The sequence below is a fragment of the Erythrolamprus reginae genome, chromosome 7 (assembly GCF_031021105.1).
Source record: "Erythrolamprus reginae isolate rEryReg1 chromosome 7, rEryReg1.hap1, whole genome shotgun sequence".
NCBI lineage: Eukaryota > Metazoa > Chordata > Lepidosauria > Squamata > Dipsadidae > Erythrolamprus > Erythrolamprus reginae.
Window position 1 is genome coordinate 64,147,696 of NC_091956.1, and position 25,602 is coordinate 64,173,297.

At 42.1% G+C, this 25,602-nt stretch overlaps 1 protein-coding gene across 1 annotated transcript; it reads right to left on the reverse strand.

Annotated features, from left to right (window-relative positions):
• Positions 1-11,728: 11,728 nt before the first annotated feature.
• LOC139170660 (uncharacterized) lies at positions 11,729-16,264 on the reverse strand. The gene is made up of 2 exons (XM_070758152.1): positions 15,833-16,264; positions 11,729-11,833 (listed from the first exon to the last, which is right to left on the reverse strand). Exons 1-2 carry the CDS (start codon positions 16,262-16,264, stop codon positions 11,729-11,731), a joined length of 537 nt encoding a protein of 178 aa, XP_070614253.1.
• Between the last annotated feature and the right edge of the window lie 9,338 nt (positions 16,265-25,602).

The window sequence follows — 25,602 nt, forward strand, 5'->3', positions numbered from 1 at the left end:
GAAGGAAGGAAGGAAGGAAGGAAGGAAAGTCTTGCCTTAGCACTTGGCCACCAACAGATGACATGGCTCTTCTGGAGGACAAGGGTTTGGCACTCTCCCTGGTCTCGCTTTCCTCCATTGAAGACAATGGATCTCCCCAACTCTACCTGGGACACTACAGGTGCCCCCGACATGAATGATATTGAGCTGACCATACTCACCTGCCCCCGAGGTAAAACACAATCCTGATGTGACCCTCAATGAAATCGAGTTTGACATCCCTGTAGTAGAGGCTAGACTCCATAACCTGACCTGGGATAACTGAATAACCCGTCTTCTAGCAGGATAGGGTGATATTATCAACGCAATGGCAATCAGACAGAGATCTGCCCATGGCACCAGATTGATAGTACAGTGATCCCCCGAGTTTCGCGATCTCGATCATTGCTAATCGCTATATCGCGATTTTAAAAAAATATTAATTAAAAAAACCCACTTCCGCGTTTGGCTTCGGGAGTCAGCTGGGAAGCGGCGCGGCTGTTGGCTGCGGGGGGAGGGAGTTAGGAAAGTCCTACTTCTCCCCCCGCAGCCAAAAACTCAAAGCCTATCTCCTGCTGCCCGGTTTAGCCAGGACACGAGCGGCGAAATGACTTGGAGGAATGTGAAGCTGAAACCGGGCGGTTTGGACTTCCCATTCCTCCAAGACACTTCGCCGCTCGTGTCCTGGCTAAACCGGGCAGCAGGAGACAGGCTTTGAGTTTTGGCTGCGGGGGGAGGGAGTTAGGAAAGTCCTACTTCTCCCCCCGCAGCCAAAAACTCAAAGCCTGTCTCCTGCTGCCCGGTTTAGCCAGGACACGAGCGGCGAAATGACTTGGAGGAATGTGAAGCTGAAACCGGGCGGTTTGGACTTCCCATTCCTCCAAGTCATTTCGCCGCTCGTGTCCTGGCTAAACCGGGCAGCAGGAGACAGGCTTTGAGTTTTTGGCTGCGGGGGGAGAAGTAGGACTTTCCTAACTCCCTCCCCCCGCAGCCAAAACTCAAAGCCTGTCTCCTGCCGCCCGGTTTAGCCAGGACACGAGCGGCGAAGTGACTTGGAGGTATGGGAAGTCCAAACCGCCCGGTTTCAGCTTACATGGTCTTGGGGTTTCCCCTTTGCGTGTGCGGCGGGCGGCACCCAGGGAAGGTTCCTTCGGCCGCCGGTCTGCTCCGCAGCGCGGCAGCAGCGAGGAGCCGAATATGGGGTTTCCCCATTGCCCACGCAAAGCTCCTCGCTGCTACCGCGCTGCGGAGCAGATCAGCTGTTGGGCGGTCTTCCCCGCCGCCCACACGCAAACTCCACCATCTGCGCATGTGCGGCCATGGAAAAAGGGGCGCGCATGCGCAGATGGTGTTTTTACTTCCGCACCACTACATCCCGAAATATCGATTATCGCGAGGGGTCTTGGAACGGAACCCTCGCGATAATCGGGGGATCACTGTAATATCATTCAATAAGACACCACATTGCAATTGCCCCAGATAAAAAACACATCTAACATTTTACCACTAATATGCACCACACCTTCTATGATTTGGAACATCTCCATCTTTGCTATAAAGGACATGGACTCCGAACCTTAACAATAAATTAAAATCCATAATAATTAACAACCCTGGGTTTCTGAAGCCAACCTAGCAAAATAATAATAATAATAATTGGCAATTCAGGAAGGAATGATATTCAGTTGCAGGGAGTAAAATGCAACATCAGTCGTCATAATTATTCCATTAAAGCCTAATTTCTACCAGACAGTCCCTCATCCAAATATCCACGAAGCAGCCCATCTGAGAATCCTCAACAACTTACAAATAACAATAGTTATTACTGTCCTCCTTTGAGTATCAGTTTATATATGCCCAAAACCTATTTGTGTACAATTCTGAAAGGGTAATAGCCCAATAGAAGGGAGTATTTGTAGCTGAAGATTGAACTGTGGGCTCTTTTCTGCTCTCTGGGTTTAGTGGTTTCCTTGCAGACATTTAATCACCAAACTAGTTTGATAAAGGAATGCCTGCAAGAAAACCACCAAGCTCAGGGGTCACCAAGGACCCATGGGAAATAGCCCTTTCTGAGCCTAACTAAAACTTTTTTTTAATGTATGTCAGTTCAATACTCTCATCCCTAAGTCCATGGATGAGCATAGATTATTGCAGACCAACTTGGCATTCCAAAGCAGCACCCAGAGTCCAAGGTCACTAGGGATCTGGTTCCTGTTACAGAAAGTGAATGCTGACATCTATTTATTTACCTATTTATATTTCTCATCTGCATTTATCTGGCAATTCCATACACATTCCCAAAATGCTACTTGGAAACTGTAGAGGTTTGACAGGTTAAAGTCTTATTAAATGTCTTTAACCTGCATCCTAATTAGTCACTAAAAAGGGAAGAAAAATTGTAAACAGCTGCAGAGGTTGTTATAATATAGCTTGTTTTACTGGAATGGCCATTGTTTGAGCAACATTTATGCTCCTCTGCCAAGATAACAGTGAATTAATAAGTCAGAGCATTAACTACAACCAAAATGAATATTCCCACATCCACCCAAATAATAGACATACTAAAAGTATACTAAAACTACCTGGAAACAAGATAGTTCTCATTAATATAAAGTAATAAAATGTGAATGCTAATAATGTCAGATTTATCTGCTGTACACCAATCACCAATCACAATCTCTGCACAAGAACTGGAGGTCATTCATGACTTTGCGTATCTCAACTCAATCATCGCCGACACTCTTTCTCTAGATACTGAGCTGAATAAACGTATTGATAAAGTGGTCACCACATTCTCTAGACTCAGCAAGACTATGGCTTAATAAGAAGCTGATGGAACATACAAAGATCCAGGTCTATAGAGCCTGCGTCCTGAGCACACTCTTGTATTTCAGCAACTCTTGGACCTTTTACACATGGCAGGAGAGAAAGTTGAATATCTTCCATACGGACTGTCTATGGAGTATCAGCCAGCATGACAAAGTTCTAAACAGCGCAGTCTTGGAACATGCTGGAATTTCTTTCTTTTAAAAAAAAATGTTTATTAATATTTCCAAGTTTTAAAAACAACATTTCAATAATTTAATAGATATGTGCCTGATTTCTTATGTTTGTTACATTTCTTATATCACCTCTTTATAGATACACATGTTACATTACATGTTTGCATATTCCTTTTAGTACATCCTTTCACATTTTATTCCTATCTTTACTTTTGTTACCAATCCAATTGTACCAATTATTCCAAATATCATAATACCGTTTCCCCGAAAATAAGACGTACCCCGAAAGTAAGGCATGTCAGAGGTTTTGCAGAATTTGCTAATATAAGGCACCCCCCCGAAAATAAGACGTAGTCAAGTTTACATACGGTACGGTGGAAAAACATACGGTACCATTCAAAGCTGTTCATAGCGGTACTGTAATAATGTGGCATCCCCTGCTGGCCCCTTCCATCACTTTGTACTGTCCAGTACAGCAGACACAGTCTGCTGCTGTCTCACCGCCATTACAGTCTCCACTACAGTGCGTAGACTGTAGTTCCTCTGGTGGCCAGAAGCTGCAATAGCAAGAGTATACTGTTGTACCATATAAGTGCCGTCGTTTGTGTGTGTGGGTGCCATATTGACAGGTACCCTACCGTAATCAGTGTACCGTGAATTTGTCTTATTTGAGAAATATAAGACACCCCCAGAAAATAAGACAAAGCACAACTTTTGGAGCAAAAATTAATATAAGACAGTGTCTTATTTTGGGGAAAACATGGTACTATGCTTGAATTTTTAGCAGATGTAACCTATTGAAACAGCAATGTCTATAATGGTTTGGGCATGTCATGAGAATGGCTAATGGTTGGATTCCCAAAGATCTCCTATATGGACCTATGGCTATTCAACTTGGAGGCTAAAGATGCAGCATGTCCTTCTCCATTTGAGAGAGACACTTGTTCATCAGGCTAAGGTAAAGAGGCAGTTATGGAACCAGTGATATCTGTGGGCAGGCAGGGGACAGAATGGATCTGCCCTCAGTGTGGAAGAGATTGCCACTCTCAGATTGGCCTTTTAGCCACACTAGATGCTGTTTTAGGAATGCTTTCTAGAGCATGATACCATAGTCTTTCTAGACTAAAGGATGCCAAAGAATAATACTTGTGTTAGTAAAAAAAAACCCAAATATTTTTATGTAAAGCAAGGATTAATACAAAGTCAAAATATAGTAAAATACATACAACTATAAGTCACTGTGAAAATCCTTTGTCATCTGTCATCAAGCATCTGAAAGTATGAATTGAAATACCCAAAATATAATCCAGTTCTGTCACTCACAATGATGCATACATCTTATACTACACATTAGCATGCAGACATACACTCACTGGCTTTACTGTTTAGAAAAAGTTATACACCATTAAACCCAATTGTGTTCATTAATACTTCCTCTGTAGCTTGAAATTAAAATTTTTCATCCTGATAGCCTCTATTTGATAGAATTCTTAACTCATCTAAGATAGTAGAGAGCTTAAGCCATGAGTAGACTATAAAAAAATTATAAGGATCATGCTTCTGATCAAATTCCAGAAGTAGTTGGCCAGATCTGTACAAAAACTTTAGTACCTTCCAATTACATTCAATCTAAATATAATTACGATTATCCTGTATGTACTGTATTTGTATTGTAATGTGATATAGCCTTCCTATTGTCCTATTAAAAGTTAAAATTTGGGGCTATATCACAGCTTAATTTGTGGGGCATTTAATCAGTTACTGTATCTAAACAATCAAAAGTCTTTGTGCCACTCAGTCTTTCTGCTTGGGTATGCAACAGGGAATTATTATTATTATTATTATTATTATTACTATTACTATTACTATTATTATTAATTAGATTTGTATGCCGCCCCTCTCCGAAGACTCGGGGCGGCTCACAACAATAAAAACAATATTATAGCAAAACAAATCTAATATTAAAAGAAGCATATAAAACCCTATCATATATTTAAAAACCAAACAGCACATTCATACCAAACATGAAACAAAATATAAAGAAGCCTGGGGGAAAGGTGTCACAACTCCCCCATGCCTGGCGGTATAAGTGAGTCCTGAGTAATTTACGAAAGACAAGAAGGAATAAAGTAATATAACCTTCAAAAGCAAGTCATATCTAGTTTATCTTTTTTTTACAGGATTTAAACTACTTTTGTATGGTTGAATGAGAGTCTATATCAGTGATGGCAAACCTTTTTTGGTTTGCGTGCCAAAAGGGATGTGGGGAGGGTACTAGCATGCGTGAAGTGCACACACCCCTTCCCTTCCACTGTGCATTCCCAAATACCCCATGTTGCCACCCCCCACACATGCACACAGGCCTTTCTGAAGCCTGGTAAGTGAAAAAAATCAGCCAATGGACAAACCAGAGGTTCAGAAAAAGACCCTTCTGGTTTGCCCATTGTGTTGTTTTGGACCAAAATGCGATGGACCAATTTCCAGGGGGGAAAAGGGCTTCCTCAGAATGCAACCTCTGTGCCCAAACTACTGTTCCCCACCGAGGCTGTGCAACTCACCACGAGTCTTTCGTTCCCCGTGCCCCATCGCCATTCGATCCAGGAGCCCAAATCCCCCAAGTTCAGCTGCAAAACTTTGTCCCTCGCCTCACCTCCCCCGGGGCTGCAGCCATAGTTTTGTCCACCCCTGCTTTTTATTATTTAAAACTGACAAGAATTGGAAGGGAATTTGAAAGTCTTCTAGTTCACCCCCACCCATCCCTTTCAAGCAGGAACCCCTATTGTACTGCAAATTGGTTCTTTTTTTAAAAAAGAATCCATGCATTGCTTCTTCCTTCATCTTGGAAAACGCTCCAAAACCCTTCTCTGGAGCCCCAGCTCTCTCACTGCGCTTACCTGGTTCCGGTTATGTTACATAGAAGCAGAGAGAACAGCCTTTAAACTGCAAGAGAAACACTTGCAAAAACGTGAGAAGGCAACTGAGCTGTTTCTTGGGGCACTTTAGCAAAGAAGAAGCAGGCAAAAGGCCTCCGCCCCCTTCCCTGTTAAAGGCTTTTTCCTTTTTCCATAACAGTCCTGGACCCCAGAGACGGAGAGGGGAGGGCTGCTTTGGCACCAACAACCCTTTTCTGCATTCAAACAAGACACGAAAGCATAGAAACATAGAAGTCTGACGGCAGAGAAAGACCTCATGGTCCATCTAGTCTGCCCTTATACTATTTTCTGTATTTTATCTTAGGATGGATATATGTTTATCCCAGGCATGTTTAAATTCAGTTACTGTGGATTTATCTACCACGTCTGCTGGAAGTTTGTTCCAAGGATCTACTACTCTTTCAGTAAAATAATATTTTCTCATGTTGCTTTTGATCTTTCCCCCAACTAACTTCAGATTTTGTCCCCTTGTTCTTGTGTTCACTTTCCTATTAAAAACACTTCCCTCCTGGACCGTATTTAACCCTTTAACATATTTAAATGTTTCGATCCTGTCCCCCCTTTTCCTTCTGTCCTCCAGACTATACAGATTGAGTTCATTAAGTCTTTCCTGATACGTTTTATGCTTAAGACCTTCCACCATTCTTGTAGCCCGTCTTTGGACCCGTTCAATTTTGTCAATATCTTTTTGTAGGTGAGGCCTCCAGAACTGAACACAGTACTCCAAATGTGGTCTCACCAGCGCTCTATATAGCGGGATCATAATCTCCCTTTTCCTGCTTGTTATACCTCTAGCTATGCAGCCAAGCATCCTACTTGCTTTCCCTACTGCCTGACTTCACTGTTCACCCAAAGCAAAGCCTAATGCCGAAAATCCCCATCGATACATTGCACCATGATCAAAGGGGGTCTCCAAATCAACTTTCTCCTGAACAAAATAGGCAGCCGGGGAAGAGTTTCTGAGGTGGAGGGGGAAGGAAGAGAAAACCCCTCCTGCCCCTATCTCTTTCCGAATTTCTCCTTCTCTCTCCCACTCTTTCTCTCTTCCTCCCTCCATCTCCTTCTCCCTCCCTTTTTCCCCCATTAAGCTCGCCACCCACCCAGCCTACAAGCCAGCCAGCCAGCATCCCTCTTGAGCTCGGGGTGCTCCGAGCAATCTCGCATGCCCTCTGATATGGCTACATGTGCCACCTGTGGCACGTGTGCCATAGGCTCACCATCACAGGACTATATATTCATAATAGGCTTCTAATAGAGAACATTCACAATTATTTCTCTAAGAATCAGCAAGATAAGATAGAGTTAGACCATTACATTTAAGATAATGTATCATGTCATAACTGAAGAAAGCTGTGCTTCATGAAGCTAATGATAGAAACTCTCAGGAGACAAAACTGCTATATAACTCTGTATATATTCCATTGGATATAGTATTGATTGATATATTATTTTGTGAGAATCTTATGCTAAGAGAAGTGTCATAACCTGAGATTCCTGAAAGAAATCTACCCATTTTGAATTGGATAGATGATGACAATTTCATTTCTCTACCTAAAACTTCTCAGAGTTTTAGTTAATTTAGTTAAATTTACTTAAATTGGTGGATTTGTAAAAATTTCTCAAATTTATATTTTATAAGTTTCTAAACTATTTTTAAAATATTTAATTTGGAATATATATAAATATATTCAATATATATTTTAAATATTTTAAAAATAGTTTATATACACTATATATATACACACACACTGCATATATAGATATACAGTGTAGAAAGTTGGCTCATGCATTTTATCCTTGAGCTCTATAAGTAAAATACAAAGCTAATATTAGATATTATGGCAACTTTTACAAATATGGGAACAGCTTGTTGTTCTTATTTACATTCCTAATCACACCATTGAGTTTGGTAATATTTCCTGCACTAAGAACAATTACTAATTCTCACAAAACAAAACTAGGGCATGTATTTGTTTGTTTTGCAAATCTAGATAATTAAAATTACACTGACTAACAATACTCTAGAGATTTCTTTTACAATTGCTAGAAAGGCCACATCCATTGTTAATGGGAAAACTAAAGCCAGCAGAGAATTTCCCAATGTAACTGAAATTCTGCACATACAACTGAAAAACACCCCAGCCTTTTTTCTAGTGATCCGTGATAGTGTGTAAGTGATTTATCATTATTTAAAGTGAACAGAAACTAAGAAATAATCATGTGTCAGCTTTACCCGCTTTAGGCTACAACAGGAATGCCAAATAAGAATGGTATCATTGAAAGACTGAAAAGGAACATTGAAACCGCCTTCCTTTATTTATATAGTCACTTGACAATTATAGTATTTTGTTGGTTTTGAACAAATTAATAAATTGCTTAAAGTAAAGTTAACAGAAAACAGAATCTTTCCTTGGGATCACAATTCTTATTCAAATTAATTGATACATTAATTAATATATTGATTGAATCAAATAATGAATTCAGTCACTTGTCAGTGAGATGGACAGTATATAAATTTAAATAAATAAAATAATTTTAATCTTTTATGGTATTTCAGCAAGTATTATTTGTACCTAGACACAGATCACATTAAAAAAGCATTAATTTTTGCTTGTTTTTTTCTTTTCCCACAAAGTTGTTTGCTTGCCTGGAGTACAGTACTTGGAATATTTAGTTTGAACATGAGACAAAAGTTGATGTGCAGTAGTTGTTTTAAAGACTTTTGAGAGATTGTGCAATAAATATGATTCACTTATTGTATCTATCTGGTGATACATGTAACTGAATATGTACTGACTAAACAGGGTGACCTGGATGTTTTAACATCCTCAGAGACACCTACCATTTTAGCATTCTTGAGACATAAGGTGAAGCAATATCTATGGTGTAGATTTAATGATGAGCTTAAGGACTGAGTTCATTTTATATTCATATTAAATGTACAGTATATAGATCCTTCTTACTTATGCCTTTTAATTTTTCCCTTTTTATATTTTTAATATATGTTTTAATTACCATTACCTCTCTCCCTAATTCACAATTAAGATACTGATGATAATCTGAACCCACTTTACCCCTTTAACTTTTAAACATTAATGTATGTCTCTGATTAGGCAAATCATTATCATTGTCATCATCATCATCTCCATTCAATAAAGTAGAGGAATATAAGAATAATTGAATGGTGATATTCCCTTTGCAATGCTTTTGTGGATTTACTGTTTTCAGTATAACATGGTTGACAGTAAAAGCAAGTTTAAAACAATAAAATAAAAAGATGCTGTCTGGGAGAAAAAGAACAAAAATGGTATTTGGTTAAAAACAAAAATAAAACATATAAGGTATATAAATTATCTGAATATAATTTATGTTGACCTTTTCTCTTTTTTTTCACTCTAAAATCTTAATAGTATCACTATTTTTGATGTGTGGGTGTGTATACATGTATATAGCGACAAATATATTTAACTCTAATTGAACATATCATGGATTAAACATGAATCTAGTTATCCCTTAGGAACACTGTTATTGATTAATACTATTCAGTTACCATTCTTAACTGGAATTGTCTTAACTCAGATTACAATATAGATTATGTAACACAAGTAAGTGTTTCTTATGGATTGGCAATGAAAGTTAATTCAATAAAGTTTCATTATTCTATATTTTTCAGCTAGTTCTCATCACCATTTTCTCCCTTTGAAGAGGAATCAATAGATTGTTTTGAATCTATAGGGTTAATTTTTTGTATGAATGTCCACTAAGATAATTTGGAACATTCCTGCTATTTGTTTAAGGTGAATGATAATTACAGTCATGGCCACCAAATACTGTGAGGAAAGGTTAAATGCATTCAGTATGTTTAAATCTGTAGAAAAAAAAACATTATGGGACATATAATACTATGAAATTCATTTTCAAATATTTAAAGAATTGTCATATACAGTAGAAAATAAAGTATGTTCCTTTTCTTTTGCTTCAAAGTAGGATTATATAACTTGAAAATATTTAGCATGCTCCATAAAGCCCTTTCAAAGCTTGATGTTAAATTATATTTTTTTAATGATATAAGGAAAAGGAAGAAATTATATGGGAAGTTTTTATATTAACTGAATTAAATTTACCTATTATTATTATTGATTATTTCTACCTTAATCATGTCATTCAAGAACCAAATAACTCTTTGCCAAAAGTTGTGTTCTCACTCTAGATCAGGGGTATCAAACTAGTGGCTTGCGGGCTGAATGTGTCATGCACAGACCACACCCACCTCAACTGCGCAAAGACAAAAAACATTGTGATACATCATGCTACATCATGTGATGCGATTATGTTTGACACCCATGCTCCAGACTGAATAATTAAGCTATTTGGGTCTCTTTGTAGAGATAATGATGAAACATGGCACAAACTCTACTTCTTTTTTTATGTATGAAATACCACAAGGAAGGAGCAGAGTTGCACTATAACAGCCTGACAACATTTTGCCACTTTGAAATCATTGTGGTTAGAAACAGATACCTATAATCCAAAACAACAAAGATGATTTTTAACTATGAAAATAGTTATTTAAGTGGGTTTGTTAACAGCTTTGTATTCAAGAGATAATTACTTATTCCACAATCATCTGGAAAGAGGAAAGCTTACCAGTGGACAACAAAAGCTGAGATTAGAAAAGCTCCCCAACCATATAGAACAGGGGTATCAAACTCAGGGGTAGGGGTGGGGCGGATCTAGCCCGTGAGGTACTTAGATTTGGCCCTTAGGACCACCCTAGAAACAGCAAAGGACCAGACTGCAGGCAGCCCTCTTGAGCTCCGTTTTCACTGACAGAGGGTTGAAAAAAACATTGCAGCTGAAAACAGAGCTTGGAACCCCATTCTCCATGGCAGTCCACTCAGGCCACCAAAGGCACCTCTGACACAAGTAATGCTGAGCTAGCCATGCCCACCCTGGGCTCACAAGGTCAAACACAACCCTGATGCAGGCCCCAAAGAAATTGAGGTTGACACCCCTGATCTAGAACCTAAATTGGTGTCTAGAGTTAAACTGCTTAGTTATAGGAAATTTCTGTATGTTTATCAATTTCTTTCAATAAATTGGCTAAAGAAGCCTATGAAAATCTTGCTATCAACTGTCAAGTTCAAGAGCGTAATATTAACAACTGACCTTAAATGCCCAAAAATATGTGTACTATGTATGTATGTGTTACATAAACACACACATAAAAATACAGAGATTAAATCTCACCTAGCAAGAATACTAGGTTGTACACAATTCAGACTCACCTTTGGTTGAAAAAGTAGAAATGGACCCGGGGAAGGACTGAGGCTGCCATTTTCGCAGCTGTCAAAGTCCTACTTTCTGCAGACAGCTTCCTAATCAACTATTAGCAGACTTTGCCACTTGTGTTGACCTGCAACCCTTCACCCTTTGGCGCTGGGGCTGCCCTTAGCCATCACCTACCCAATGGCACTGAAGCACCCATTGCCTTGTATTATATGGCTCTGTCCACTATGGAGCGCAATTACAGTCAGCTGGACAGAGAAGCACTGGCTGCAGTGGCCAGAGTCAAGCACTTTCACTACTATTTGTATGGGTGGCAATTTGACTTGATCACTGACCACAAGTTGCTTTTGGGATTCATTGCAGGTGACCATACCACCTCGCCTACCTCACTATCACCCAGGATGACTAGTTGGGCCATTTTCCTGGCCACCTATAGTTATTGGCTAATTCACTGGCACAGACAGACTTCGGGGCATGCTGACACTCTTAGCCACTGTCCCTTGTTGGAGCTACTGGAAGACCCCACACTGAGACACCTTTGCTTTTAATTGACTGCTTGGACTGTGGCCCGATAACCTGACCATAGCCACTCTACCAAAAACAAAATAATTGTCCAAGTATTGTAAATAGTTCCAAACAAAGAACTGTTGCTTTGAAGCCACTTCTGTCTGCCTCTTCCATTCACCCTATTTATCAGTAACAATAATAACAACATGTAAATAGATCTGCATCCGAAATTTTCATTAACTTTATTGTGAAGAATTTACAATTGGGACAAGAAAGAGCCCTGAAAGAAATATGGGAAATGTAGTCCCCAGCAGACAGAATTGAATCAGAGGACTGGGGGTAAGGTAACACATTTGAGCAGCTGAGGAGAAAGAATGGAAATGGAGCAAAAATAACAAAGCTAAGAGGCTAGACTCCTTTGAAAAGAGATTGTCACCCCAAGAAAGAGCAAAAGCAATATCTCAGCAATGAGACTGTAACTGTATCCCAGCTATCCCGAGAGGCCTCCATATCATCTTCCTGGGTCTGCAGAAGACATGTTTATGAGACAACAGATTGGTGAGAGCCTATTTGGCCAAAAGGGACAGCCTTTGGGATATTTTCAGTTCAAACAACATTGCTCACTATAACATTTAAATTTTTATATAATTGCGTTGTTTACTTTGATTTTTTTTAAACTCAACAGCCATTATTTTAATTAAAGCTTGCAATTCCCTCCAAAGTTATGTCGGTGTGCCTGGGTCAAGTAGGGCTGGTGATGTGGGAAAGAGATAGAAGTGCCTGCCTACCAGTGGCTCTTTGGGGGAAAGTGTCAAATAATTATCAATTAGGGAAATTAGAAGTATGTAAAAGGCATTTAAACTAAGACCCAAATGCCTGCTTGGAGAATGTAGCTTTGGTATATTTTTTTCAAAATACTTACAAAATTGGAACCATCCATCCCTTTGGGAGAGAGTATTGCATAAAATGGGCATTGTCAAAAATAGATCTGTCACCTATTCTATGTCTCATGAACCTGACAAGGAAAAGTCGCAACAGGCCTTGTTTTAACACCAGCAGAATTGCTTTATTTTCATTAGCGATAGAAAACACTGCTTCCAATCAACAACCTCTACTGCTTTAAGAAACAAAAATCTTGTGATCATTAACTACAGCCACGTTGCTAGGCATGCCAGATACAAATAAATCAGAATGGAGAATTAGAGTGGTAAGGTCAAGACATTAAAAAATAGGTTGCAATATAGTACCAGAGATATAAATGAGAAGCAAAGAAGAAAACAACTAACAAAACGTTGTGTTTAAACCAAATACATTATGTTTCTTTAGCATCAGACTTCAAAATCACCTGCTCTTGAATCTAAATTGTTAGATAATCCGATGAAAACATTTTCTATAGGCAAAGTAGACAGATGATGATCAAACCTCAGACATTTCACTGGGGAGGGAAGAATCGGTTGCTCATTTGCCATTTCAATAGGAAAGATAGATTCACCAGCCTACAACCATTTATTTGCATTTCTAAATGGCAGCATGAAGGAAAATGTGGTTTGTATAAAAGATTATTCTTCATTTGTAGAAGTAATAGCAGCCTAAAATGATGACATATGGAGTAGCAGACAGAAACCGTGGTGCTCGGTTGAATCTTGTCATTTACTTCCAAAATCAAGAAATACATACATGCATGCATACATACATAAAACATTTTTGTTGGCATTAAAGCAATTAATAAGAGGAGAAAAAGCATGTGTGCTGTAAAACTAGATTTGGACTTCTTATTAATCAATAACTCCTATTGAAGAAAGTTGTGTATGGCATTGCAGCTGCAACAGCAGTATTATTAGAAAATGATATAGTGAGCATTAGGATATATAATTCATATTGCCTTCATTTGCTCAGACCATTGTGAAAATCTATAAATCATTTTCTTGTTCATGTATTACCTAAGTGCAATTTATCATTTTGCATTAGGGGGTTGCTTCAGATCATCAGTGCTTTTAATTCACTATTTAGAGTTTAACAAAATGCTGTCCAGCCCTGCCTGACAAGTGAGACTATATGAAAATGGAGTGCCCTTGCACATAGTTTGGACAAACCTGAAAAGAGATAAAGATGCTAGTAGCAATTAATAGTATGCTGTTAGCCTAATGCTTTGCTTATGCATAGTAGATGCAATCAGTGGGAAGTTATTTTCCTATGCTACCATATGAAAATAAGAGGAAATTGCACAATAGTATTCTTTGGATGCTAAATGGAATTGAACAGTTTTTCTGGCTTGGACAATCAAAACAGGTGAGTCTAGTTTGGTCTAGTGGTTAAGGCACCAGGCTAGACCAAGAGATGAAGAGTTCCAGTCCTGCCTTAGCTATGAAAGCCAACTTTGGATTTTGGACTAGTTATTTTTTCTCAGCACATGATGTCAGGCTCAGGTAACAAGCCAGTTAATCAATTTCTGCCACAAAGGATCTACACTCTTTTAAGAAGTATCTACTCTTGTAAGAAAAATGCTAGAAAGGGGTGGTAGTCAAAATTAATATAGATATTACATGCGCCCTAAAAATGTAGATATAGGAAAAACGCAATAATAGAAAAAGCCACCTTAGGTTCAACTCCGAGCCGCTCCGAGTCTTTGGAGAGGGGCGGCATACAAGTCTAATAAATTATTATTATTATTATTATTATTATTATTATTATTATTAATTTATTTATTGGATTTATATGCCGTGCCTCTCCGGAGACTCGGGGCGGCTAACAGCAATAATAAGACAGCGTATAACAATAATCCAATACTAAAAACAATTAAAACCAATTATAATAAAAAAAAGTAAACATACATACAGACATACCACGCATAAAATTGTAAAGGCCTAGGGGGAAAGGGTATCTCAATTCCCCCATGCCTGGCGGCAGGGGTGGGTTTTAAGTAGCTTACGAAAGGCAAGGAGGGTGGGGGCAATTCTAATCTCTGGGGAGAGTTGGTTCCAGAGGGCTGGGGCCGCCACAGAGAAGACTCTTTCCCTGGGTCCCGCCAAGCGGCATTGTTTAGTTGATGGGACCCAGAGAAGACCCACTCTGTGGGGCCTAACTGGTCGCTGGAATTCGTGCAGCAGAAGGCGGTCCCTGAGATAATCTGGTCCGGTGCCATGAAGGGCTTTATAGGTCATAACCAACACTTTGAATGGTGACCGGAAACTGATTGGCAACCAATGCAGACTGCGGAGTGTTGGTGTAACATGGGCATATTTGGGAAAGCCAATGATTGCTCTCGCAGCTGCATTCTGCACAATCTGAAGTTTCCGAACACTTTTCAAAGGTAGCCCCATGTAGAGAACATTACAGTAGTCGAGCCTCGAGGTGATGAGGGCATGAGTGACTGTGAGCAGTGACCCCCGGTCCAAATAGGGCCGCAACTGGTGCACCAGGCGCACCTGGGCAAATGCCCCCCTCACCACAGCTGAAAGATGTTCCTTTAATGTGAGCTGTGGATCGAGGAGGATGCCCAAGTTGCAGACCCTCTCCGAGGGGGTCAATAATTCCCCCCCGGGTGATGGACAGACAGATGGAATTGTCCTTGGGAGGCAAAACCCACAGCCACTCCGTCTTATCAGGGTTGAGTTTGAGTCTGTTGACACCCATCCAGGCCCCAACAGCCTCCAGACACCGGCACATCACTTCCACTGCTTCGTTGACTGGACATGGGGTGGAGATGTAAAGCTGGGTATCATCAGTGTACTGATGATACCTCACCCCATGCCCTTGGATGATCTCACCCAGCGGTTTCATGTAGATATTAAATAGCAGGGGGGAGAGGACCGACCCCTGAGGCACCCCACAAGGGAGAGACCTCGGGATCGACCTCTGACCCCCCACTAACACTGACTGCGACCGACCGGAGAGGTAGGAGGAGAACCACTGAAGAACAGTGCCTCCCACTCCCAACCCCTCCAGCCGGCGCAGAAGGATACCATGGTCGATGGTATCAAAAGCCGCTGAGAGGTCAAGAAGCACCAGGACAGAGGATAAACCCCTGTCCCGGGACAGCCAGAGATCATCCATCCAGAACTGGAACAGAAACTGGATCAGAACCTGGACCTGGAAGAGAAACTGGAACAGGTTCCACAGGATCAGGAACACGAACAGAAACAGATTGACAGGAACAGATGCAATCGGAACTGGAACAGAAACTGGATCAGAATCTGGACCTGGAAGAGAAACTGGAACAGGTTCCACAGGATCAGGAACAGAAACAGATGCCGTAGGAACTGGAACAGGATCAGGAACAAGAGCGGATGCCATAGGAACTGGAATAGGATCAGGATCGGAAACTGGACCTGGACCTGGAATAGAAACTAGAAGAGAAAGTGGAAAGGGTTCCACAGGAACAAGAGCAGGAGTAGGAACAGAAGCTGGAAAAGGGGCTTGGAAATTATGCTCCCCGCCGTAGATTCTGGTATAGGCCATGGCTGCTATTGTTTGCGTGGATGCATCTGAGAAAACATGCAGCTCTCTTTTCGTCATGGTGGCAGGCGGCCATTGTATACTGATGCCTTGAAGACTGCTCAGGGAGGTATGTCTTGACTCCCTTTTTCATTTCTGCTCTGGCTTTTGTGAAAGGTACACTCCAGAGAATGGCAAGTACCACCATTCTTTGTTCCTTTTAGGAGATGGGGTAAGTTCAGCGTGTCCGTTCTGGATCATCTTGTCCATGAACTCCACCAGATGAGCTTTGATTTCAGGTTTCTTGTTCATAAGTCTTCTCAGTTTAAGAAGGTGGGAGGAAGCTTGCTCATGGTTGTTAGGCGAGTGTTGAAAGGGCAGTGGTGCAACCCAGCTTCCGCTAGTGTCTTGCTTAAATTCTCCTTGTATGAGCTGTGGAGAACATTTGTCCTCATTGTTGTCCTCTATTGATATGTCTACATGATTGTCTTCCTTGTTAGTCTGGAGTACTGTTACTTCTAGGACAGGATTGTCTTTGAAAGTTATGAGCTCTTCTTGGCATGGCTTCAAGTGGGGTATACTGCTTGCTACTTCAGGCAACGCAATTTGGCTGCGATTACCTGGCAACTTGTCGCATTCTGGCAATGGTGATAGTGTGAATGTTTCACTCCCATCTGATGATTCTACACAGTATCCAGTGGTTTTCCTCCCCGCCATGCACTGGTATCCAGCGCACACTGACATTGTGTAGCATGCTTCCTCGGTCTGGATGTCAAAGAGGTTGAGAAATGCAGACCAAGATAATGATTGGTTGCTTTGTGTGTCTATCATTGCATACGGTTTCAAGGCCTTTTCCAGGCATACCTCTGGATATATCTGGTGTCCCACGTTCAAGGGGTCTTGCAGGTTTGATGGGAATGTCTCAGCTTCAGCATTGAGGTTACACTTCACAATCGCTTGTGAACCTTCTGGCTTGGACTCCTTCACCGCTTCTGAAGGATCTCCTTGGTTACCCTTAGCGTCTTGGTCCATCAGGCTATGTTTTGTAATGGTGAGGGAGGGATCTTGTGATACAGAGTGTGCAATGTCATATGCCTGACCTTTTGGTATTTCTGGATGTTGAGATTCACCTCTCCGATGTAGCGAATCTTGTTCTTTTTCATAGGCCTTGCCAGTGTTGTTTGGGCCTGTCTTCTTACTCATCAAATGGTCAAGTTTGGCTATTTCTGCTTCAATTTCTGCCTCTTCATCTTCGAGGGGTTTGAAAAAATCAAATTTGCGTAGGAGGAACTTCGCTCGTTCTTTGTTTGTCTGCTGGATAGTTCGTATGTCCTTCAGAAGGTCCTCATCTTATAACTTCTGCTGAATGTCGATTAGGTCCCATTCACAGTTCTTCCAAAGTATGCAAATTCCCTTGCACTCTCCATGTAGTGACCAAATGCGACGTGAAGGAAGCTCTTCTTCCTTGATGTTTGAGAGATATAACAATTTCTTCCAAAGTTTTTCCATGTTTTGGTAGTACTTGTTCCATTCCTCATATAGGCTCTTCTGTGAGTTGAATTGTTCCCACTCCATATTTAGTTGCTTGTCCACAGCCACTAGGAGGTGCTATTGGTGCTCGAGAGTGGGAGGTATTTAGGCTTTGCTCTTTGCTGTGTGCTGCTTGCTGTGGCTTTGCTTTGCTTCTTGCCGAACTGGCTTGTTAGGCTATGCTTGGCTTGCTTTGATTTGCTTTGCTAGGCTTGGTTTACTTTGCTTGGCTTGCTCTGGCTTGGCTTGGCTTGCTTAGGTTCACTTGGCTTGGCTTGCTTTGGCTTGGCTTGGTTTACTTTGCTTGGCTTGCTCTGGACAACAGGGTGCGCAATAGGCTTGGTGGTGGGCTACACTTGGTTTATTTGGCTTTGCAAAATTCAGCTGGTGGCCAGTAGAGGAAGGCGGCGAGCTTTGGCATATTTTAACTGAGATTTGGAGTGTGACCACCAGATGGCGCTGCTTCTTTGCTAAGGCTTGGGCGTATTCAAGTGGATTTCCACTTCAACCAGTAGATGGCGCCGTTTGCTAGTAAAGGCTTAGGTGCACTGGCCCTTCCTTTGTCTAAAGGGAGCCATGTGCAGTTTTCTAGAACAAGCATTCAATTCTCAGGCATAACTTTAATATAGGCTTCTTAGTTAGTGTTGTGGAGAAAGGCAAAGACTCTGAGTTTGTAAATCCACAAATAGTTGAAACAGGGAAGCAAAACAGCCATTAAATGCAAAGGTGCCCCCCTTCTTCCCTTATGCTGAACAGATTAGAGCAATACTTTTCCAAGGCAGTAACTGGGGGAAAGAAGTGGGGGGGGGATTCCTTTTCTCTTATTCTTAAGGCTTCAGAAGGCAGTAACATAGCATGCAGCACCCCCAGGAAGAGAATTTAAGGCTTCTGGTCATCAGAAGAGGGGTCAGACCTCTTTCAGGCTATTACGTTTGCAGGGAAACAGAGGGAGGTTTAATCTTTTTTAGTAGGCTGATTACTTCTTTAAGGTAGCAGTGATTGCTTTAAAGGCTTGCAGCTGTGCCAGGGGACATGAATTTCTTCTCTTTTTACAACCTCTTTGTACTGTTCTGGTACAAATAAACTTTTCACAGTCAGATAACTCAGCACAACGAGATATCCCAGATCATTTTATTACAGGCATTCTCACAATAACTCAGTTATGATGCAATTCTTCTGCAGTATAATCTTTCCCATTGTGCAGGTAAAGAGGTTGAATTGACCCAGGTTCTAGGTGGAGCATCTACATGCTGGCTGGCTTATTGAAAGAGTGAAGAGAAAGACCCTCTGGAATGTTCTCTCCAATTACCCCTCATCCCGAGAAAGAGCCAATAGGAATACATAAATGTGGTCACATGTAGAACTACATTATCCAGAGTGCAATTTCACTACATTTCCCCTAATGCAATATCTTAAAGAGACATGCCTAAATACAGTCCAACTATCTCTGTCTCTGGGGACAGCACACATAGGATTAATGGTGTAGCCAACATACATGAATACTTGTGTGAACTGAGCTAATCTTCTCTTAGCTACACAATCTCCAATAGAGTTCTCCATGCAAGGAGGCTGTTACTGAGAATATCGGAAGCTAATTCTTATATCTGGATGGCAAACGAGATTGGAGAAGGCTGCAAATGAACTACAAAATGTTTCCAAACTATTTTTTGTTGCATAAATATTCTGGTATTTCTACTAAGATATAGATCATAGATAGATTAAACAGGAACTTCCTTAAACAGGCTGGGCACTGTTTGGGAGTCAATTACAAAGACTCTATCAGAACATGCAAGGATGCAATCATAGTATTTGTCTGCATTTCATTAAAGCAGCTACATAATTTCAAAGTTCACACACCTATCTTATTTTTCTTATTTATTTGCCCACTTTAAAAATGCATTCCTTACTTTATAAACTTTATGCAGTCATAATCTCAGCATTAATGCCAATGTCATTCTCAGCTATATATCCTGGCCCATAGGTTCACACGCCAAAAGAATAAAGAAAATGGAGACAATGTTGAAAAATTAAAAGAAAAATGTTGCTTTGTTTCTGTCCTTCTGAATAATACATTTGACCACTAGGCAACATGTTTTGTAAGTGTAATCCAATTTTCAAAACCCAGCCCTTACAAATGTTAGCCTTCAATATTCCCATCACATCCAGCCAGTATGGCATCCATTTCCATATATCCACAGGCAACAGGTTATGGGAAGATTGATGTACTGGATGGATTTTAAATTTTCTTCACCCACATGAAGAAATATGTTTCTCTTTGCCCTTGTTCCACATTGTTTATTGGTTAATTATCCTATCTGGAGCATCTTTTTTCCCCTCCTTCAGAGAATGCGTTTTTATTACTCCATCAGGATTTTCTGCTTTTCCTCAATTACTGGGAGAAAAAAAATGCCTCTCAGAAAGCTCTAAGCATGGCACAATAATAAGAGGATTTAGAAACAGATTGCTTTCAAGTCATGTTAAATCACCACAAGCAGTCATTTATCCAGATGTTAACAAACTGGCCCACTTTCCTTTTCCCAGAGGAAAATGCCTAACACGGAAAGTCCATTTCCCTCCTGCTCTCCTCCATCTTCTCTATGAAAATTCTTAAAAAACAAGGATTTCTAAACAGAGTAAAATATAAAAAAAGAAGAGGACAAGAGAAAATCTCAAAATACCCAAAAGGTATCAATAATGAAATCAATCTGTTTTATCCTGATTGAAAACTGAAGCAGCTTTTGATCATTTTCACACTAGTGATTTACAGCAGTTTACAACTTCACTTAGCCATCAACATGGAGATATAAAGCCTATCTTCATTACTGATTCTTCAGCACAGCAGTGATTGGAGAATTGCATAACCCTATAAATCACTAGCAAGGAAAGGGCCTAAATCACCTCAAGGGTGCAATGTAGACTGCCCCCCCCCCCGTTTTGTACGTTTGTCCTCCCTCTATGTGTAAACTGGGAAAATAAATTCTTCATGCAGACACACACCTGGTGATTTTATGGCTCATCCAGTCAGTTTTCTCAGCAAAACCAACAGAGCTACCTTCTGATTTCCTTCGGCCCTGAGACTTTCAGGTGATCACTCACCAAAACACCCATCAGGTCTGACTCGCAAGCCAAAGTGAGCTAAGCGGTGTCAACCGCTGAGCTTTCCTTGATGTATTAGGCAAGACAGCAACATGATACTGAACTTCTGAAAGAAAGAAAAATGTGGGTTTTTGACAGGGGGGGGATTGAGAGACGGCAGAGGCTGCCTGAGATTAATGTAAAAGACACTTAAAAGGATAAGGAAGAAATCGAGCTTCCCGGGAGAAACGAAAGGAGGAATTCGGGAGACGAAAGAAAAGACACGGGGATTTTCGCCTGAAATGATCAAATGAGGTCATTTTATCCACCAATACGGGGAAAAAAACTCGCAGTCTGCCCAGCCACAGGGAAACCGCGGGCATAGCACGCACTCCAGCCAGCCATTTCCAAAGCAGGAGAAAGCCGGGCAGCAGCGAATGGGAGGCTTGCACGTGCTCACGAAGTGGGCGGGTCCTCAGGTTTCCGTTGGAACCGCCGATCTGCAGCCACTTTTCTTCTTCTTTTGCTTCTTCAGAAGGGAGCGCGCGGCGGCGTGAAGTTAACCGCCGTACGCAGGAGAGAGCGGGAGCGAGGGGGGGGGGAAGGCCGGGGTCCGCGCACGCGCACAGACCCGCGTTTTAACGTCCGCCTAGTACTTTACACACGGCGCGGCGAGCCGACATCACAGCTCCAGCAGAGACTCACTCTGATCGCTAGGAGGAGCCTGCTGCTTACATTTGCCAAACGGAGAGGGTTTCTCTCCATCTTCCGGCTTGGAGAAAAGAAAAAACAACAACCTCTTGTGCCGTGGATACCGGAGCTTATTTACTATGCGGACTCTTCCAATTCGTTTTCTCCCTCGCCTATGAAACGGGCAGTAACAAATAAATAAAACAGTATTGGTTTTCAAGGAGAATCGAATCGTTGGTTGGCATGCCGTTTTCTCAATCTTCCCTTCCGAAGCCCTCAACCCCTCGTCTGGTGTTTTTTAACGCCACAGCCATCCCGGTGGCCTTTCAGAGCAATCGATTAAAAGGGGCGAGCTTGAACCGTTACGCACGGCCGCGAACCTATGCAGGGGTTGAGAAAAAAAAAATCGCCTCAGAAAGGTGTTGAAAAATTTTTTCGCCTCACGGAAAGGAAGTTCGGGGGAGGGGAGATTTAATATTCACCCGCCTAGCGGTTCCCTCTTCTTGACTCCGGGAAAGCCAACAGGTCTCGCTAATGCTTTTCCCTCGCCTTTCTCATCCTTTCCGCCAGCATGTGACGCTGCAGCGGTGGCTTTCGGGCAGCTTTGCTCTGCCGGTCCGTAAATTTACTGCAGCTAAAAACAAGCCCTCGCTCCTTGCTTCCCCCCTCCCCAAACTCCCCCCCCCCGGGCAGCTTAGGCTCTCCTCTGCTCAAAGGCAGGACCTATTCACGTGAAAAGAAGCGGAGCCAGAGAGCTGACATGGGAAGGATGCTAAGAGATGTGTGCTTTGCAGTGTGGGGGGGAGATAGCTTCTCAGAAAGCTAAGAGTCCCCCCCCCTTTTTTTTTTACAGCGGCTGGAAGAAACGGACATATGCTATTACATTAAAGGGAGTTGTGTTTTGACGGCTCCGGGGATGTCCTCCTAGGCTGTTTTGAATCTTGTAATTATATCTCTTTCCGGGAAATCTATATGACGCTTCACAGCATAAGAGCCAAATGGACCCACCGCTCGATTTATCGGTTAGGCTTAGACCCAAAACATAAAGGGGGGGGGAATGGAGGATTAAATATGTTCAAAGGAAAATTGAGTATTCGACCAGCTTCGCTGAAGAAATTGCATTTACATTAAATCCCTTGCTTTAAAAAGAAGCCGACGAAATATAATACACGGAGCTGCAGGGGCGCATGCATACATGTTTAGCGCTTGCTAATAAGAGATAGCCTCTTCAACTAGATGTGTAAATGTTTGAATGGAACCGAACACGGCGTCTCCCCTCTGTCCTCCGTTATCTGTGCGGAGAGACCTTGGCAGCACACTAAAACTATAATTATAATCCCAGACTCCATTTATAAATGATTTCCTTTAAAAGCAATCCCGTAATAGTTCTGTTTTCAATTCTGTAATTTGGAGACTGCTGTCCTATACACACGTGAACTACTTTGGAGTAAACATATATAGGATTCCATCGTAAACTGCCATTTCCAAGACAATTTATCCGTGATTTGGAAGGCCACTCTACTATTTATGCTGCGATCTTCCATCTTTTTTTTTTCCTTTTCAAATTGGTTTGGTGGAAATTACTTGAACCCCTAGCGATTGAAGTTTATGCTCGCCTGCTCAGTAGTAAGCCCTACGGAATTCTTTCAAGCAAGACATAAAACGAGGCATTCGGTTAATGAGACATCTTCCGCCATTCTTCTCCAATCCACTGTACAATGATGATGCTTCAGATCTACTATAGTGATACACTATTTGAAGAAGGAGGGGCAAGTAGTCGGCAGCGCTCGTCGCTTTCCTGCAAGCGCTAAGCCTCTCCGGCGGGGGCGAACTTAGCCTCAAGGGTTTTGCGGCTCCAGGAAGTTTAAGAAGTCGAGAAGCAGCGTTTCACCAAGAGCACTCGGCTCCGTTGCTATAGTACAATTCCTCTGCGCCACCATATTACATCAGGAGAGCCAGGAGCGGTAGTAAACAGCCGATCTGTAGGAGTCTCAGTGTAGGCTTAAACGGCGTACAGGCAGTTATTGATCTTAATTTCTCGCCATCACAATGCCCAGCCAAGGGCTAGCATAAAAGCCAAGAAAAAAGCCCTCTTTCGTCCTGCCCCCAGGTTGCCTATCACCACTGCCATTTAAGCCAATGTATTTATAATGAAGGCCATACGTTCAGCTGCTTCTTCCAAACCTGCGTTCTCCATAAGTATAGGATTTTAATGCCCGTAATTTAGTAGCTCTGGCCAGGTATTGTATAAATTCATTATTTCTGGAGTACACCCACTTTTGGGAAAGATTGTTTATACGTGAGACGCCAATCTGGTGAAGAAACCCTCGTTCAGGAAATCCCATCTGAAACATTTAACCAGCTTTTCGCCCCTCTATGCCTGGTAGTTTTTAGTAGCATCACATGAGCTGGAAGAGTCTCATTATCCGCCCCTCCTTTCTTCCCTTGTTTAAATTTCTTCTGCCAAGCCAGTCAAATCGATTAAAGCGCAAAAAGGACGTGCGGCCAAATGTTTCCAATGCGAGTAAATACCGCCCTCCCTACAGAAAGGACTCAACTTCACACTTGCTGGAAAGTCGAATTCTCGAATGTGTTTGTAATGAGGCAACAGACCAAAGGAAAAATCTACCTCAAGTGTTCCTTGTTTGTTTTGTTGTTTTTAAGGGCTTTCCTTTTTTTAAAAGCGGAGAGAGTGCGAAAAGACGAAAGGGAAAGTCCGCAGCAGGTGGAAATTCCATCTCCAAGGACCAGCTTGTTTATTAGCGTCATGGTATTGCCTGATGACGAGGAGTAATCTCCTTGCTCAGTAACTGCAACAAGGGAATAGTAACTTTCCGAGGCAGAGAATCCCCAGTAAGCGCTTCGGGAGTGTCAGGGTTATTCTCTCCGCCACACACCACACACACCGAGAGACAGACACAGAGTAAGAGCGACGGGTTCTCCCGTATTCTCTCCTCCCCTTTCTCTGACGGAGGCTGCTCGACGGGCGGCTAAACCAATAGGCTCTCGTCCTGAGCCTGTAGCTACAAGGCGATTGGTTGGCAGAAGCAGCTCGCTGCGCAAAAACAGACAAGCCGAGCGCTCGGAGCTCAGAAACTGCCAGCAGAGATCACAGAAGCTCGAGCTGGGACAGGAGAGCAAGAGAGCCACCGAGTCAGTGAATGAGTCTGAGAAGCCAGAGATAGCAAAGAAAAAAAAAGGAGGGTGGAAGAAAACTTGACCCGGACTCTTGTTAGCGAGGGAAAGGGGGAAAAAAAAGAGCGCTCGCAGGGGGAAAAAAGCATTCAAGGAAGAGATGGCGAGAAAGGTTTAAGAGAATCTCCACTGAGTCGTCGAGAAATTCAGGGATTTAAAGTTTAGGGTCGCCGAACTGCTCTTTGCCTTCCTCTCACCCCGCCACATCTTGTCGATGGCTGTGATTTCTTCTGGCTGTTTTTAATTGCATCTGTTTCCCCCCCACTCACCCACCCCGCCGGAAAGAGGGGAGGGAAGAAAGAGAGCGGCTTTTCTTGGGTCAAATTTATTTTTCTTCAACCAAAGGGGGCATGTCCATCGGTTCTTCTGACAGCTTTCCCCCTCTCCTGCTCCTGTTACAAGGAAGCCAACCCGAGGATAATCTTGAAATATACCAGTTCCCCCGGATTTGCTGCTGCTGCTGCTGCTGCTGCCGCCTCCACCGCCTCTCCTGCTGCTGCGGTGCAGTGCCTGGACACTGGGAATAAATTAACACGGACTCTTCTGTCTACATAGCCACCTACCTATTGCCTCTGGTTAGCCATTTCTTACGAAGATCACTGATGTGGTGGGAGCTCTGCCTGGCAGCCTCCCGTGCCTATTTTGCATGATTTCCCAGCCCCCCGCCGTCGTCGTCGTCCCCTTCCCTTTTTTCCCAGTTTCCTGTGAAGGGAGACGGTGATGGGGAAGACCGGAGAAAATGAAGGGAAAGGAATGAGCATAAATCGCTTTTGAAGCTCGCGTCGGGTTGTATTTTTCCCCCTTCTCCGGCCCGCTAAACAAGGTATTTCTCGAAGGAGGTGGGGGATTTTTTATTTATTTATTTATTTATTTTTGGAGAAGGAGGAAGTGTTGGCGTCGGGGAGGGGGATCTCTTTCCCCTTTTGGAG